The sequence below is a fragment of the Eubalaena glacialis genome, chromosome 8, assembly GCF_028564815.1.
Source record: "Eubalaena glacialis isolate mEubGla1 chromosome 8, mEubGla1.1.hap2.+ XY, whole genome shotgun sequence".
NCBI lineage: Eukaryota > Metazoa > Chordata > Mammalia > Artiodactyla > Balaenidae > Eubalaena > Eubalaena glacialis.
In genome coordinates this window covers 67,510,808-67,528,706 of record NC_083723.1, presented here as the reverse complement: position 1 = coordinate 67,528,706, position 17,899 = coordinate 67,510,808, and the positions used below count along the sequence as shown (strand labels likewise).

The 17,899-nt window shown below is 37.8% G+C and overlaps 1 protein-coding gene across 1 annotated transcript in view; it reads left to right on the top strand.

Annotated features, from left to right (window-relative positions):
- Nucleotides 1-8,133: 8,133 nt before the first annotated feature.
- SDHAF3 (succinate dehydrogenase complex assembly factor 3) overlaps nt 8,134-17,899 on the top strand; it is a 79,066-nt gene continuing 69,300 nt past the window's right edge. The window contains exon 1 of the mRNA XM_061197761.1: nt 8,134-8,362. Within this exon, the coding sequence (XP_061053744.1) occupies nt 8,189-8,362 (174 nt within the window). The 5' untranslated portion in view covers nt 8,134-8,188. The remainder of the gene's footprint in view (nt 8,363-17,899) is intronic.

Sequence of the window (17,899 nt, the reverse complement as noted above, 5' to 3'; positions counted from 1 at the left end):
GGGTAATGTAACGCTGATCCAAAGGCATAAAAGCAATTTGATTAGGCAACTGTAGGTCTTCGTGAATACTTTGAGCCTTAAGTACTTAAGACTTAATCTCCCCCATACCCCATACCAAGGTTATCCACTGAGGCTGGGCAAGCCCCACCCCTGAAGGCAATACGTCTGAGGCTGGACTGATTCATCTTCCCTTTGTAGTCTCCTTTCTCTCCTGCCTTGGTTCTTTAACTCAGGGTTATCATATTTGAGCCTTATTTTTGCTCTTCTCTGCTCTCAATGATTTATGTTATCCTTTCAGATGATGTATTTATTTAACAAAGAATAACTCTCCTTTCTCTTTGCTTCTCATACCACTTCTTTTTGAGGGCAATACAAATATTTTAAATAGGACTTCAATTTGGAGAAATTTTCAATGTTTACAAGTCAGCCAAAATATCCACATTAGATATATATCTAAACAAGAAGATGAAGTTTGGGGAACTAAAATGTCATTCTCTCTTTGCTTCTGATATGTATTATGTTTTAGGACCTCACTTCTTAAAGCGAGTGGTCCAGCAGCATTAGCATCACCTGGGAGCTTGTTGGAGCTACAGACTCTCAGGGCCATCCCCAGGCCAACTGAACTGGAATCTGCATGCTAATAAGATACCCAGATGATTAGTGAGTACATTACAGTTGGAGAAGCACCACTTCCCTCAGACTCATCTCCGTGAGACATTATGTAGGTTCTCCAGTAGGAAGACTGTGGAAAACGTTCTGTATGCTCAGGTTAGAGTCTTCCTTAGGCATCTTGAATGGCCTTTTTATGGACTCATTAGAAGTCTGCTACGTAGAATAAAAATGAAGAATCACTGCACAAGGTTTTAAGTCTCCCCTTTAATTATGTCTGAATTTAATTTATAATGGTTCTGGACTATAATTAGTACATTAAAAATTGATTTACTATTCATTTATGAATACATTTAAATTGGGTACTTGTGAACAAAAAATTTTCTTTAATATTATATACTTATATGTGGCAAAGTAGCTTCTCTATAGAATGTTTATTCGGCCACAGATTTTGAAAAAGGCTATAATCGCATCATATATCCATAAAGGAACACTAGAGTTATGTTCTTCTTTTTAAATTTTTCGTTAATATAGACCCTATTTGATCTAACTGAAATGCATTATTTCATCACTGGCTGCATGTGTTGTCACATTCTTGAGAAAGAATGTAACAATTTTAAAATAGTCTCATCTGCTTAAGAACATTATTGTACTATCTGAAAGGCCATTTGGGGTTCGATTAAACAAAGTAATTAAAATAAATTTATGATTTGTTCTAAAACTTGAGCTGAATTTAAGATGTATATGATATTTGCTGTTATATTTTTAAAGGAATACTGTAATCTTTTGTTGCCAAAGTCTTGTCTAATGAAGGAAGAACAAATGCTTCTTTGTTTAAACACTCTTTTATTTATTTATTTATTTTTGGCTGTGTTGGGTCTTCGTTTCTGTGCGAGGGCTTCCTCTAGTTGCAGCAAGCGGGGGCCACTCTTCATCGCGGTGCGCGGGCCTCTCACTATCGCGGCCTCTCCCGTTGCGGAGCACAGGCTCCAGACGCGCAGACTCAGTAATTGTGGCTCACGGGCCCAGTTGCTCTGCGGCATGTGGGATCTTCCCACACCAGGGCTCGAACCCGTGTCCCCTGCATTGGCAGGCAGACTCTCAACCACTGCGCCACCAGGGAAGCCCCTGTTTAAACACTCTTAATGCAATCTTGAAATTAATTTTTAAGAAGTTATTGGTTCAGAATTACGTAGTTTCAAGAATTATCCAGCCCCCACTCTTTATTCTGTAGATAAAAGATCCTCCTTCCTCATCCTCATGGCTACAGTATCGTAGACAGAGACTAAACACTAATTTTCCTCTAATTTGTTAGTCATTCCCAGCCATCATGAGTAATAGCAATTCAAGTGACTTCACAACACAAGCCCAAGACTGAAAAGTTCCGTTCCCATTGTTGATGCTGACAGCCTGTTAGATACTGCGGGATTTATCTTGAATCAACAAACACAGTCCAGATTTACAGGAGATTCTCACCTCGAGAGCAACTGTTCTTGTTGCTCAAAGGAAAGCCATCATGCTTGTGTATAGTAGGGGCTCAGGCACAAATGTTGGTTTAAAATTTTAGGTGTCACAGTGTAATTGCATTATATCATTTCAGTTAAAGTTTCATACCTCAAAGATTGTTGTATTCTGAAGCAGGAAACAGTTTTAAAAAACCTTAAACTAAGATTCACAGTTTTTACTGGCTATCATTTTATTTTTTAAAATTTTTTAAAAAGATTTATTTATTATTTATTTATTTTTGGCTGCGTCGGGTCTCAGTTGTGGCACGCGGGCTCTTCGTTGTGGTGCGTGGGCTTCTGTCTAGTTGTGGTGTGCGGGTTTTCTCTCTCTAGTTGTGGTGCACAGGCTCCAGGGCATGTGGGCTCTGTAGTTGTGGCGGGCGGGTTCCAGAGCGCATGGGCTGTGTAGTTTGCAGCACGCAGGCTCTAGTTGAGGCTCGTGAGCTCAGTAGTTGTGGTGCGTGGGCTTAGTTGCCCCGTGGCATGTGGGATCTTAGTTCACTGTATTGTAAGGCGGATTCTTTACCACTGGACCACCAGGGAAGTCCCCTGGCTATCATTTTATGTCATCATCATCATTGCTAACACTATGTGCAGTTTCTATATGCTGCAGACAAACTAGTCTAAATCCCTTTTACATATCAAATCATTAAAACACACAGGAAGCTTTTTAGGTACATAATATTATTCTCATTTTAAGAGAAGGAAACTTGCGACCCAGAAAGCTTAAACAACTAGTCCAAGATCACATAGTTAAGAAATGGTAAAGCTGGAACCTAATGGTATATGAATATAATGTAGTCACTTTAAATTTGTGAGCAGGAAGAACACATACTGTGAACTTATTCTAATTTGGGGAGTGGGGAGAGGAATGCCTTCTCTTGTAAGACAATTACTTTTTGCATTTGTTTATCTATTTACTTACTTTTGCTTTCTGCAGGTTAAAAGTGTAATGGCATTATAAAATTGAAATCTCTGTCTGAAGTTATTTAGAATTTTTCCTTCAATTTTAAGAAAATTGTACAATGTATAGTTGTATATTATAATGAAAATATAATTTTATACATGTATAATATAATGAAAAAGTAGATCAATAATAGCTCAGCTGCAAGTCTTGCCTTTGGTTGCAATGTGATTTTTTAAATACAACTTTATATTCTGGGGGCACATACTTCACCCTGAGACAATGGAAAATCTTTTGAATTTTGAAGAAAGGGAATCCAATCAGAAGACTGTTGTAGTCATTTAAACGAGGGATTTGGAGTCAAGGCAGGTGGGTCAATGACATCGGCAAAAAGTGACTGATTTACAACAGAAGTCTCAACAAGGGTTCCTCAATAACAAGATACATGAAGAGGGTGAAAGATGTTACAGAACCCTAAGTCTTGAGCCTAGGTAAATTTAAGAACGGTGGCGAGAGAAAGGTCTTTGGAGAAAAATGATGAGTTTAATTTGGGACATAGACTCTGAAGGAATGACAGGATATCCAATTTGAATTTATCCAGTGCTTAGCCAGGAAGGTTGAAACTGTAGAGAGGTCGGGGTGGGTGTGAGAGTTGGTTAAGATGTCCTTACCCTTTCCAGGTAAGGGTCCAGCGAGGGCCTCCAAAATGGTTAGAATGGGGTTGGCCAGGTGGGGGCAGCAGAGCATCACCAATTGCTGAGGACAGCTGGCCAGGACAAGGGCACTGACGCTGATGTTTGGACTGATGCATTCTCATTTGGAGGCAGGAAGAACTGCAGCTAGCTAAGGACACAGAGACAATGGGGCCCTAGAGGTGGACCACCTGGACAGTACAAACATATGGAAGCCGAAAGATGGAAAGATTTCTAGAAGGTCAGGGGAGAGTGGATGTGTGAACAGAAGCAAGTAACTAGGGAATTTGAAGAAAGTGATTTTAGAGGAGTAGTGGGGACAATAATAGATTAAAAGGGAAGCAGGGAATGAGAATGGAAATGGAGAAATATTTGTTTCAAGTTTGCCAATGAAGGAAGCAGGGTGATAGGATGGTAGTTTGAGGGGGAGGTAGAATAGATGGAGGGATTTTTTTTTTAATATGAAGTGTTCTTGTGAATGTTTATGAGCTGAATGGACTAGTCTTATGAACAGAATAATTGAAGATGCCAGTGAGAGAAAGAATGAGGGGATAATTATGAAGCTACCTCTCAGAAGAGTTGGGATACAATCAAGAGCTCTAGTGGAAGGCTTGGGTTGGAGGAGAGTACAGATGATAGGGATTTTGTGGATTTTTATTGAGTGCCAACTTTGCATAAGTAAGCTGTGTTCTGAATGTTCATTACTTATTTGGAAAGCTTAAACCATGTCATCTGGGAGACACGGTGGTGCTGTGGATGTGGCATGTGGGAAGTGGGATGATTCTGCAGTGAGTGCTTCAGATAGCCCTTAAGTTATTAATCACCTCCTGTTGATAAATGTGCATATAGCCCGGAGTTATATAATTTATTTTTCACTCTTACATTCTCTTTCTCAGAGATGTTTTACTTTGTTTTTCTTTCTTTTTGATTATGCTTTTTAAAATTTTTATTGCAGTGTAGTTAATTTACAGTGCTGTGTTAGTTTCAGGTGTACAGCAAAGTGAATCAGTTATACATATACATATATCCACTCTTTTTTAGGTTCTTTTCCCATACAGGTCATTACAAAGTACTGAGTAGAGTTCCCTGTGCTATACAGTAGGTCCTTATTAGTTACTTATTTTATGTATAGTAGTGTGTATATTTCAATCCCAATCTCCCAATTTATCCCCCCCATTTTACTTTTATGTTTAAAATATTTTTAGCTATATCAAAATCTTTATCCCCATTGTTGCAGGAACACTTTAATATTGAAGGACTGGATATTTAGTAATCAGTTTTTAACAGTGTCAATAACTTGGGTACTATTCCTGGAACCCAGGCGTTTCCAAGTTAGAAACTTAGACCATTGGTTATCAATCCTGGCTGCACATTAGAATCACTTGGAGGGGTTTCTAAGCAATAGCCATGCCTCACCCCACTCTCAAAGATGCTGATTCAAGTGGTTTGGAGTGGACCTTATCAGTTTTTTTAAACCAGTTTCCCAGGTGATTATAATATACAGCCAAAGTTGAAAACCACTGACTTAGACCAACGGCACTTTTACTATTAGGCAACTTGTTCAATGCATCATTTAACATAGGCTGTCCCTGCAAACTCAATATGACTAAAGTAAAACGCATTTCCAAAGGCAATTTTCCCTCCCGATTTTTCTTTGTCAATTGCACTCCCATAAAGGAAAACATGGAGACCTCTTTGATTCAAGTTTTGAGGAGTTTCCCCTTCTTAAACAAAAATCTTTTCAAAGCAGTTATTTCAGAGTGGGTACATATCTGCTTCTCCTTTTACAAAAAATTTTGGAGGGGATTGGGGAGAAATCATGATTAGACTAGCAGAGTTGAAAGGTACTGAGAATTACCTAACCCAATTTATTTGACACGTGAGAAAATCGAGGCGCAGATTGGTTGAGTGACTTGCTGAATAACACACAGGAAAACTAATTACATGGAGGAAGGATAAAGGAAAGGCCTGCATGAAGTGTACTGATCTGGATTAGTGGCCAGGAATAGAACTCAGATCTTATTTTCAGTTCATGGCTATTTTGACCACAAGAGGAAAACTGGTCAGCCTAAATTGGAAGGTCAAAGAAACAGAAAATTTTGTCCTCAAAACATAACTCATTGTCCAGCCCACTGTAAAAAAATAAAGGTCATCTACCATTCTTTTCACTGTTATTCTTGATTCCTCTCCTCAAGGCCTAACCACACCATTATGTCTTGGCTTTTCTCTTACCCATCATTTGTCATTTTTGAGCATTGATTACCCAAAACTTTATGGACCTTTTCTGCTCCCTTTATGCTGAATTAATTCTTTTATTGTTATGTTTTGTTAATTTACTGGCAGAATTTTTTCCCACATTTTTATAAGAGCTTTGGCTCTAAAAGAAGCATTTATTATACATGTACTTTAACCCCAAAGGAAACCAGAAAAAAAGTAAACTGGAACAAGAAATTAATTTTTAATTTACAGGGATATTAAGAGATGAAGTATGGTTAGAAAAAAATTTCCTGAAGTAAAATAACCATGCTGCCATTCAATCCTTGCCATGAATGTGGTTTGTCGAAAAACCAAATTAAATCCATTTAAAAAAATGTTCTGTGTTCTTTTAAACAAATATTTTTCTAAAATTTAAGCAAAAGGAAAAAAGTCCATTCAAGGTAATAAATATTAGAGTGCTTACTATTTGTAAGGCACTGTGGTGGACCCTGAAAAGAATACTAAAATGAGTAAGTCCCTGCCCTTGGTAGAGGGGTGTGTGTCTTTTTGTCTTTCAAAAAGTCTTTGCATAAACAAAAATCTGGGGTCTCTGAGGGAATCACATAAATTTTCCCACATTCTTGCCCTTTCATCACCAGCAGGTCATACAAATCACTTGACACTCTTAAAATCACAAAATCCCTGCCCTCCTGGAATTTGTAATCTAGTGGGGGCAAGGTGGGGGGCAGGCAAGAAGCAAACAAGTAAAATATGTACATGTTACGGAGAAAAATAAAGCAGAGAGGGGGCTTAGGGAGTTCTTAGCATGATGTTGTAGCAATATCAAATATGCTTGCCAGGGAGGATCTTAATCAGAAAGAGACCTGAAGTAATGAGCTGAGTGAAATAAAGGTGTTAGCCAAGAAGATACCTGAAGCAGAACATTCCAAGCAGATGGAAGAGCAAATACCAAGGCCCTCAGTTGGGAGAGTGCCTGGCCTGTTCAAAGATGAATTAGGGGCTTTGAAGACCAGTGTGGCTGGAATCGGCCAACTAGGGAGAGAGCGGTAGGAGAAAATTTAGAGAGCTAAGAAGTGGAGAGTCTTTGCGTTTTACTCTAATGAGAAGCTGCTGGAGGATTTTGGCGAGCAGAGTAGTGACATGGTTTTTTTTTTTTTTAAACCTATTAATAATTTAATAAAAAGCTATGTAAAAAGGTGTGGTCAGAGTGATGGGAACCAGCAAGGATTTATAAGGCATCCAGATACTACCAGTAGCAGAGGCTGTTACAGTTTCGGTGGATCACGATCAAAGTTGATCATGGCAGAAGCAGAAACACAAAAAGTGACTACAGCATCCGGTAAAGAGAGACGATTGTGGACTAGGGAGTAGTGAGAAATGATCGAATTCTGCATACATTTTGTTGGTGGAGCCATCAGGATTTGTTGAAGGTCCAAAGGTGTGATGGGACAGAAAGAACGAGGCCAAACTACTGCCAGCTTTGATTGGTCACACTCTCAGTATCGCCGTTGTAAAAGATGAAGATTTGTGAACGTTCTGATTCTACGTTTTCATCTCAGACTATTTAATCAGAATCTCCTGGATCGTGGCCTTGGACACAATACATTTAAAATGTTCTCTAATTATTCTTCTAAAGCCAACTTGACTTGAGCTAAGGATTGAAACCTGCTGGCTCAGGTCTCACTTGAGTTACATGAAACAGGCCACGCCTTCAGGGTACAAATTAGGAGCACAGCCCTGTGCAAGGTACGTGGGTGGGTGGGCTCGTGAATGGAGAGATTAATCCCATTCCGATCCCTCTCGCAGAACGCAGGAAGACTGCAAAGACATCTGAAGTGTCTTTAGCCAACCATGGAAGGCTTCCTGGAGGAGCCCGATTTTGACGAAGCCTTTCTTAAGCCTTTATCAGGAGGGAAAGGGGTAAGATGAATGGTAAAGATGATGGGGTGTAACTGAGGGGTGACAAGCAGCCCACGCCAGACTCCTGGTGGACGACCCCTCCGCCCCAGACGCAGCCCCTAAGTGGTCGCTGTGCTGGCGCTCCACTAAAGCTACGCCCCTTTCAGAGAAGGACCGGCCCATTTCTGCCCGCCGCTGCCGCTCGCGTTTCCGGAAGGTCCTGATATTAGGCCGGACCAAACCGGATGAAAGCCGCGCGCCCTCTTCCGCTTGTGTTTGGTTTGCTTATAATCGGCTTGTAAGGAAGACAGGCGCGCGCGGTCTCTGTGCGCAGGCGCGGCCTGTGGGCCAGGCCTGGAGTTATGTGTGTTCGGCACGTCTCGCGTGTCCGGGCCTTGTATCGGCGCATTTTGCTGCTGCACCGGGTTCTGCCCCCAGACCTCAAAGCCCTTGGTGACCAGTACGTGAAGGACGAATTTAGGAGACATAAGACCGTTGGTTCTGACGAGGCCGAGCGATTCTTGCAGGAATGGGAGGCAAGTAACTGCCCCCTTTTCTTCGCCCCAGACCTTTGAGGTCCCTCAGCGGTGTCCCGGTTTGTCTCTGGGAGAGACCGCCTGACCCGGCTGGTTTCCCCGGGCCGCACGAGCTCGAACACAGCGGCAGCCTGTTCCGTTTGAATTAAACAGCGCAAAGCCGTTCAAACACTACTTCCCAAAGTTACGTCCCAAGCTGGTCTGTTTATCCCACGGGTTCCTCGCTGGAGCACATCCCGTTACAACAGCGTGTCCAATTCAGTTCAAGTTTTGCCAGGCGCTGGAGGGGTGAGGATGGAGGTTACAAAATTGAATGTCACCGTCAAGTGCTTAAAGAGCTTACCGTTTGGCAGCTTTTTTGTCTCCTCCAATGCCTTGCACGTAGCAAGCGCCTATTGATAAATTAATGGTTTTCTCGTTACTAGTTTTCAGAGTTTTAGAGGCTTGTTTCTATAATTACTATTTTTAAAATCCCAGTGCTCTTTGTTGGGTCTTAATAATCTCAGTTGACTGATACAGAAATCGGATAAGACTGGGGGTAATTACAAGCGGTGGGCAAAAATGCTGGTCAGAGGTAAGTCAGGTGAAAGTCGGTTTCTTCGTAGTCTCAAGTCACGTTATTCTGTTGAATTGCTCTGCATCATTGCACTAAATCTTAAGACACATGCATTAGGGATTAACCCTTTGACTTTCCCTCCCTTTTTTGAGTGAAGTCAAATGATATTCAGAGTATTTCATTTAGAGTATTTCGTGGGGTTGGGAGCCATGCAGCACTGCCTCTAGTTATTTGCAAATATCAAGAAGTGAATGAAATTGGCAATTAGAGCGACAGGTATTTGAAAGCATGAAGCACTGTTGGTTTAAGAACTGAGGTAAGCAATTCTTCAGCCTAAAAAGTTGATGGCTACAGAGATTATTGAAGTCTGTTTTTAAAAAAAAATCATAAAGGGTGAACACAGGGTGAACATTAGGGTGAACACCGAACTTTTTCACTGAATTGCAGAATTTTTATTGTAGACTCATTGATGCTTGCAAGAGGGACACTTAGGACAATGGTGAAATTTAGAACTTGCCTAAAAATCATGTGTATTAGATGTAGTGAGGCTGCCTAGAGCCAGGGAAGTTGACTCTTTTAAAATGCAGACTGCTGCAGACTGCTTTCTTTTAATATGGTAACTTGCTCTTGAAGCCAGAAGAACTGGAGTCAAATTCAGGTACCGGCATTTATTTTAATAAATAAGTGTCATCACTTTTCCTAGTCTTATTTTCTTATCTGTAAAATCATAACAGTATTTACAATATGCACCTCTAAATTAGTGTATGTAAATGTAAGTGACACCTTTTAAGCCAAGTCAGTTTGTGGCAGGACAGGAAGAAGTCTAGCTCTATGTTGGGAAGAAATAAGGGCACTTTGGGAGGTCCTAAGAACTGGGAAGCTTTTTAGGGAAAGAGTAGGAACCCAGAATAAATTGATAATAGGCTAGAGGAAAGAGACATTTTTAAAAAACTCGTTTAAAAAAAAAATGTGTTGATCAACCGAGGAGACTTGGTGTCAGGAATTCAGCTTAAAAAAAAAAAAAAACAAACCCACAAAAAACTCTCCTAGTGCTATGTGGCATTTGGTCTCTGGGATTCTTTCACACAATTCTAAAATTACTTATGAACTTGAATTTGCTTTACTTTAAAAGGCAAAGTTGGGTATGGATACCACTGGAGAAGAGAAAGGGGAAGGTTCAGCAATATGAGAGGACTCAGTATTGGGAGGAGAGTTCTCTATTCCCTTCATCTGTGATCACAGAAAACTGTGGCAAATATTAGAGCAAATTCATCTCGGGAAATTTCTGTTCAAGGACCTTTGGGGGAAGGTAAGAGGAAAGTATTTCATTTTATCTTAAGGATAAAAATGTAAATGCATATTTACAGAGTAAATAGTGAATTTATGTAATTCCTTACATAGAGAAAAAATGTTAAGTTCAGGGAGAGATGTTTGATAACTGGTTAGTAAAATACCCCTTGTAATCTTATTCCCAAGCCTTTTAGGGGACAACTGTTAAAAGTGGAATTGGGGCTGGGTAGATCAGGGGGTCTTACTTATTATGGCACTTTTAAAGTTCTGACTATGCTCAGTTTTGAAGAATAGCTGTTTTAGGTAATGCTTTCCATTTTTCTTTCTGTGCCGACCCAGTTGTGGAGAGAAGAACTTCTTACCACTATTTTCTGGGATATTAGAATAAATGTTGAAAATTAAATAGCAAGTAAAAGACGTTTGTGTTAGAATGAGAGACAAAAAACAGCTCCTTAGGAGCCACTTTGAAAAGACTCCATGTGTTTAATTTTTCATTTTTTTGCCCCATTTATTTATGTCTGTTGCTTTCTTGCCTGGTTTCCATTGTTTTCCTTAAGTAGCTGCTTTGCTCTGTGTCTCTTGGGGGAGGTTTATAGTGGAAGTTTCTGGAAAAAGCAAAATGCTTAAACACTCTTTAAATAGTTATTGATCACTTATTGCCAGGCAAAGTGCTAGGCATTGTAGGACACAACAATGAATAATATGTGTATTTTACTTTTATGGTGTCCAAGTTTAGAGTATAATAGACGATTATAGTATGAAAGGGTGTCTCTGAAGTGCTGTAGGGGCAAGGAGGGAATGGAGGAAGCTGAGGCCACATGTAATGTCTGAGCTGAGGTTTGAGCAGGTCAGAGTTACCTTGGCAAGAAAAAGACTCTCTAGAAAGAGGGAATAACCTATTCAGAGGTATTGAGGTAAGAAACAGTATGCCTTTTTCCAGGATCTGCAGTGATGTGTTTAGAATTTAGTGTATTACATGGGAGATAAAGAAGAGAGAAAGCTAAAGAGGTGACAAGAGACAGGATATTCTGCTAAGGATTTTAGGTCTTTATTTTGAATCACTGAAAGATTTTAAGCAGTGGTGAAAATGATTCAAATTATATTCTAGAAAGATCACTTTAACAGCAATAGAAAGGAAAGATTGAAGAATGAGACAGATTGAAGGTAGGGAGAACTGTTAGGAGAGATGTAGTAATCCCAAATATGTATGTGCCTGAACCAAGACAGAGGTGCTGAGGATGGAGAGTATGGGTTTTTGTGTTACCCTTTTTAAGGTAGAATGGGATTTGACATGGTGACTGATACAGGATTAGTTAGAGGGGAGGCCATAGAATGGATAACTCTCAAGTTTTGGAATATGATACCAATAACCAGAATAAGTATATAGGAGGAGCAGGTGGGGGATGAGTTCAGTATGGTACATTTTTGTGTTAAAAATTCTGGTGGGACAGTCAGGTGGAGGTGTTCTGAGATATATTTACTCTGATACTCAGGAGACAGATTGTGGCTGGAGATAGAGATTTGGAATTCATTATTTGTAATTGATGGTCCAAAGGTGTGAATTAAAGTGCCCAGGCTGGGTGTAACAGGGGAAGCTAGATAGATAGTGGTCAAAGATAGACCACTGACATTTAGGAGTTGAAGAGAATGAAGGTAGTAGTGTAGTGCTGGAACTGTTCTGTTCTTTTCTTTTTCTGTACTCAATTGTTCCTAAGCTACTTCTGCAAAAGAACATACTTTTACCCTTCCTGATTATGTTTAAGTCTTTAGATTTGTATGATAGTCTTTATCATAATATTTGCTTTTTTGTTTTATTTTGTTGTATTCATTTTAGAGAGGAGGAAATGCTTCAAATTTCATGTAACTGTCCATTTGTAACTCATGTGGGATATCTTATGACTTTGAAGTGGATCATCAGATTAAAAAATGTATGATTACGTTGCATGTCATCTATATTTAGAGTTTCCTTAACTTAATATAATTAGGGTTGGATGGGTATTTTGCAGTTTTTATAATTGTACGTCTCTCTTACCTAATTTGAGGACCTCATTTTGTTGCTTTTGAACATCCTGATTTGAACTTTGTGTTTTAGTTTGTGGGAGAAAAGGAATGAATTACCTCTCTGTTCAATAGATGGATTGTATGTGTGGGGGATCATCTACCAAGTATGAGGGAGTCATCTGGGGACCTCTTAGTTGTACTGTTTATTCTGCATATTACTCAGTGTAGTGTTTTTGTGATGGTTTATTGGATGGTGATGGTTTATTGAATGGTGATATGTCACACATGTGTTTTTTCTACATTAAGCTTTACCATTTAAAAAATTTTAGCCATACTCTGGTCCTTAACTAATGGTTGAAAAAGGGGTGAAGGTGAGGATTTGAAACAGTATATCCTTGGAACATAAAATTTTTTTTTTTTTTCATTTCTGAAGTATTTGGAAGCTTTTACAGTATTTTTTGTTTAGAAATACTTAACTTTTATTGGTGTCAGATGTGTTTTAACAGTGCTTATGTTATAAAGTAAATTAAGATGTTTTTAAAAATCATAGTTTGATCAACATTGCATATATTATTGACTTTATACTATATTACTGGAACATAGAGGTACGTCCTTTTATTTAAGTGATTTTAAAGTTATTGGAATTTATAGATTTAAAATAATGGTAATAGCATGATAATATTAATATGCTAGTAGTTATGGTTCTAAAACAGATCTGTGTGTGTGTAGGGGTGTGTGTATGTCTATATACCACACAGACTTAAGAATTTGAAGTAAGTTTTTGCATAGAATTTAATAAAAGGATTATATATATATGCATAATATTGATTTTACTGGTTTACTTATTATTTTATGAGATAAATTATTTTACGGTTGCTTAATAAGAACAAATGTCTGAAGTTTTACATAGGGAGTATTAGAATTGATTGAAAGGGGCTTCACATTGCTTCAGTAAACTTGTTTTTTCGGTTAATGCTCTTAAGCTTTTTTGAAAAACCAAAGTAATGTATGTATGTGGTTAAAAAAAATTAGTGTGGGAGGGCTTATAATAAAGAGCAATATATTCTTTACTATTCCTTAATTTATCTGTTCTGGGGACATTTTTCATTTTATTTTGCTATCTTTCAGGTTTCAAGTATCTTGTGAATTTGGTTATCTGTCCAAATTTACAAGTAAAGCAATAAGAAACTGAGAACTCTGCATATAGGTAGGCTTGTTGATTAGAAAATGACTTTTAGGATTACAGAGTTTCAGTAAATCTCCCTTGGATTTGCTTCTTGCTCCTCATTTTCTTTACCTCCCTGGTGTTTGTGTTCAGTTGGTTCTGGCAGTTTGGCTTTATCTTCAGCTGTTATTCTCTGTTTTGTTTTCTAAGCTGTGGCTGCTTCTATTTAGGCTGTTTTATTAGTTAAACTTCTCCACCTGCTTTCCATCTTGAGAACCTTATTGAAATCTCTTGGCTTCTAATGGCTCCTTTCTTAGTCATTATGGATCGCTCCTTTAAAAGTTTTTCTATTATCAGTTCAGTGGAGTTTTGGAAGGGAGAAGAAATAAGAAATAAGCTTCTGTGATTTCTCCAATCTGCCATCTCAAACTGGGGATTCTCAGTTTTTTCATTTTAAAGATGAAGAAACTAAGGCCTGTAGAAGTAAAATGGCTTGTTTGGTGCCACACAACTAGGTACGATGAAAATCTTGTGCTCTCACCTCATGAAAATCAGTTAAGATTTTGGAAATTAATGTTTCCAAAAGACTATTCAACTTTTGTTTAATGTAAAATGATTATATATTTTTTTCTTTGAATTTTGCTTGTTTGCTTATTACAGTTTATTTGTATATTTGGTTTGTTTTCCATTTTTGGTATTTTTCCTAAGGGATAGGGAAGATTTTTTAAATCATGTTTCTATCTAATACACCTCTAGCATAATTAGGAAATGTTTAGGTATTGTTTAGGTAATGATTTATTTGTATGTTTATTAGCCCAAGATGCTAATTGCGACACATTTCTTTCTCAAAGATTTTTTTCATTAATGACATGAGAATAGAAGTTGCTGCAATGTAACTGTTAAACTATTGTGCTAGTCAGGCACATATATTTCCTGTGTGATTTTTGGCTTCAGTTGTCTTAGTAAGGGCAGTAATATTTTACCCTTGAAATTACAGATGGACCAAAAAGTTCTCTTTTACCTCTAAGATATGATTATATTAGGAGATGAATTAAAACTATATCAAACGGCTTAACCCACTTTACACTTTTCATTGGCACCACTGATTTTTCTCTTTAATCTTTTCTTTTAGTTTTAGGGTTATGTGTTACCGTAGTGATACCACGGACAATAAAAATACAGTACATTTTATTTCTCTTTGTAATACTTACCATTAACATAAAATTAATAATTCCTGAATTAAAAAATAGTTAAAATAAAAAGGCAAATGGAATGTGTTTGGGATTAATGTGATAGATGATTGATAGCATTAGTATAAAAAGAACTTAGCTTGGACTGGGAAAACACTTAACAGCTTTAATACAGGAATGGGCAAAAGGGACTCTAATAAGAGGTCATTCTCTGATTTATATATGAATTTAACTGCTGTGTTGAATGTATATGGTAATAGTGAAAAATTTAAATCAGTATAGATGTCCAGTGATGGCAGAAGAATGAAATTATAACATAGCCATATGATGGATGGGTTAGTATGCAGCTCTTAGTAATGGTGTTTCAGAAGAATTAATGGTATAGAAAACTGCTCATGATACAATTAAAAATAAACAGTGTTTATCTTTGGGTGCTGGGATTAAGGATGATTATAATTTTCTTCCTTGTACCTTAAAATTCCAGATCATGTGCTACTTTAGTAATTATAAGAAAGCCAATAAATGTGATTTTAAACAATGCAGTTGGATATACTCAGCATTTTTGTTACCAGTCTTGTGTCACAAAGCACAGGAAAACACATACATTGAGTCAACTAGCACCTTATAAATATAGTTCCTAATTTTGCCCTTTAAATTTTGTAGGTTAAACTTAGACTTCATGTTTAATAAATAATGTCAGCTATATATTTTAATTATTTCTTGCTGAGTTTTGTAAAATTAAAACAATCTAAATGTGTAGACTTTTTATTCGGTATTGTAAATGGCCACTGAAATAAGAGAAGAAATAAAAGGCATCCAGATTGAAAAGAAAGAAATAAAACTGCCTTTATTCACAGGAGATACGATTATGTAGACAATTTGATGTAATCTACTAAAAAACTTCTGGAATTTAATAAGTCAGTTTAGCAAGGTTGTATGATACATGATCAATATATAAAAATTAACTGTACTTTTATATACTAGCAGTGAAAACTTGGAAATTAAACTTTTTAAATATCACCATCAAAAAATACGAAATGCTTAGGGAAAATTCAGACAAAGGATGTACAGACCTCTACACTGAAAACTACAAAGCATTGCTGGGAAAGAATAAACATGTATAGATTAAAAATTAAACTTTATCTAGTTACTCTTTTTTCTTTAACCACTAGAAGACATATTTAGAATTTAGAATCTTTAGGGGTCTAAACTGAGGTCAGAAGAGTCATCAGGGCCATCTATCTGGTATAGTTTTAAGTCTTTTTAAGCAACGTGAAGAATCTTCTCATGTTAATTTCTTAGAGATCATACTTAAATAGTCATAATTCTCCAGTAACTTAATTTAATCAAAATTAAGTTGCTACTTAATAACTGTTAGAAATCTATTTTAATTTTTTACCTTTTCTTTTTCTAAGTATTGTAGAAGGTTGCATGAAGGCTGACAGTGTATTAGGACTGGCAGAGGAAATTGGTTAACTGTTGATTTGTCTTCTGGCAGGTCAGACAGAGAGGATGCAATGTGGCTTGGAAACCAGTAGGCTTAGGAAGGAGATTCTAGGTAGGTTTGTGCCACCCAAGATTGTCATTGTAAGTCCTGGTAATTGATCTTGTACATTTGGAATTGGACTTTATCAGCATACCCAGAGATGATCAAATATTGACTTCAGATTCACACTAACTAAATTTATGTAATACTGAAGTATAAGCTAGAATGCTGATTTCTCTGGGTTGGGGAGTGGGGGCTGATGAAGAGGGCTCTCCTTTTCCAGGAGTCAGAATATTCATATTTAGATCCAGGGACACTTCTTTCAGCGGTGTCTCAGAATTTAGAATTTTTTAGATTTTAGAAAGGTAAGAAGGAGTATGATTGAATTTTAAGACACACCCCTGTGGGATCTGGAGTAGTACCCTGTAATCAAGTACATTAATATTTCTGCAGTAAAGCATTTGACTGTTCATATTAAGCAGAGTAAATAAACGCTTCATGTCCATTTTGGTCCGGATTTGCTACCAGATGAGTTCTGAAAGAGCTTTTGTTTTTTGAAACTTCTTTGACTTCAGAATTGCAAGTAAGGGATTGTGGACCTCTATTAAGCTTTCTAGGAAACTGAATTAATGTTTAGAAGGTTGCCATGGTTGGTAAACATGGAATTAAAATAATGGGAACTGGGTAGGCATGAGAGATTTTTCATCAGGCCTTGTAGTAGAAAACATCCGTTTAGTTTACAGTAGAAAACATTGTGGGTCCTCATGCTTCACTGCCCTTTTTTCTTGGACAGTGCTGAACACACATTGGGAAGTTTGCCCCCTCTTGATACTTTATTTTTATTTTAAGCACATTTTTTTCTGCCAAAGCATTATTATTATTATCAGTGTGTTGATAGATTAAGCTACCTAATTGGTCTTCTGGGCCTGAGATAATTCAGATGTTTCCCATTGTGTGTTGATTTTTTTAGCTCAGTTCCCAAGGGAGGATCATATTTATCTTATTTAGAAGTTTTTGGTCTTCCCTAATCCTAAATTAGTAGAACTTGAAGCATTTCTAAAATAAATTGAATTTTGACTTCTAAGCTTTCAAACACTAAAATATTTATGCTTTATTTGAATAATTTTAAACATATACGTGGTCTATTTTTTTTTCAAAAAACATTTCATCATTATAAACATAAAAAAATAGCAGAATGTTGTATATTGTATGTTTAAGTAGCAAAGCTTTCTGGACTTTGCTGCAGTGACTCTTCACTTTGCTGAAGATGAAGTTGTCTAGTTTGTTTAAAACTATCCCATTGAATAAAAAAAAATCACACACTTCTCATAGGAACTTTCCCCTTTCCAAACTAAGAATGGCAGCTGATGGCATGGCAAATACGTACATATAAAAACAACTATAGGGCTTCCCCGGTGGCGCAGTGGTTAAGAATCCGCCTGCCAATGCAGGGGACATGGCTTCGAGCCCCGGTCTGGGGAAGATCCCACATGCCGCGGAGCAACTAAGCCCGTGTGCCACAACTATTGAGTCTGTGCTGTAGAGCCCGTGAGCCACAACTGCTGAGCCCATGTGCCACAACTGCTGAAGCCCACGCACCTAGAGCCCGTGCTCCGCAACAAGAGAAGCCACCTTAATGAGAGGCCAGTGCACCGCAACGAAGAGTAGCCCTGGATTGCTGCAACTAAAAAGAAAGCCCACGCACAGCAATGAAGACCCAATGCAGCCAAAAATAAATAAATAAATAAATAAATTTATAAACAAACAAGTATAATAACATCAGCATGCAGCATCAATGGGTCCAGCCTTACAGCACAGACCCAAAGCTCTAACCCCTCCAAAAGGTACC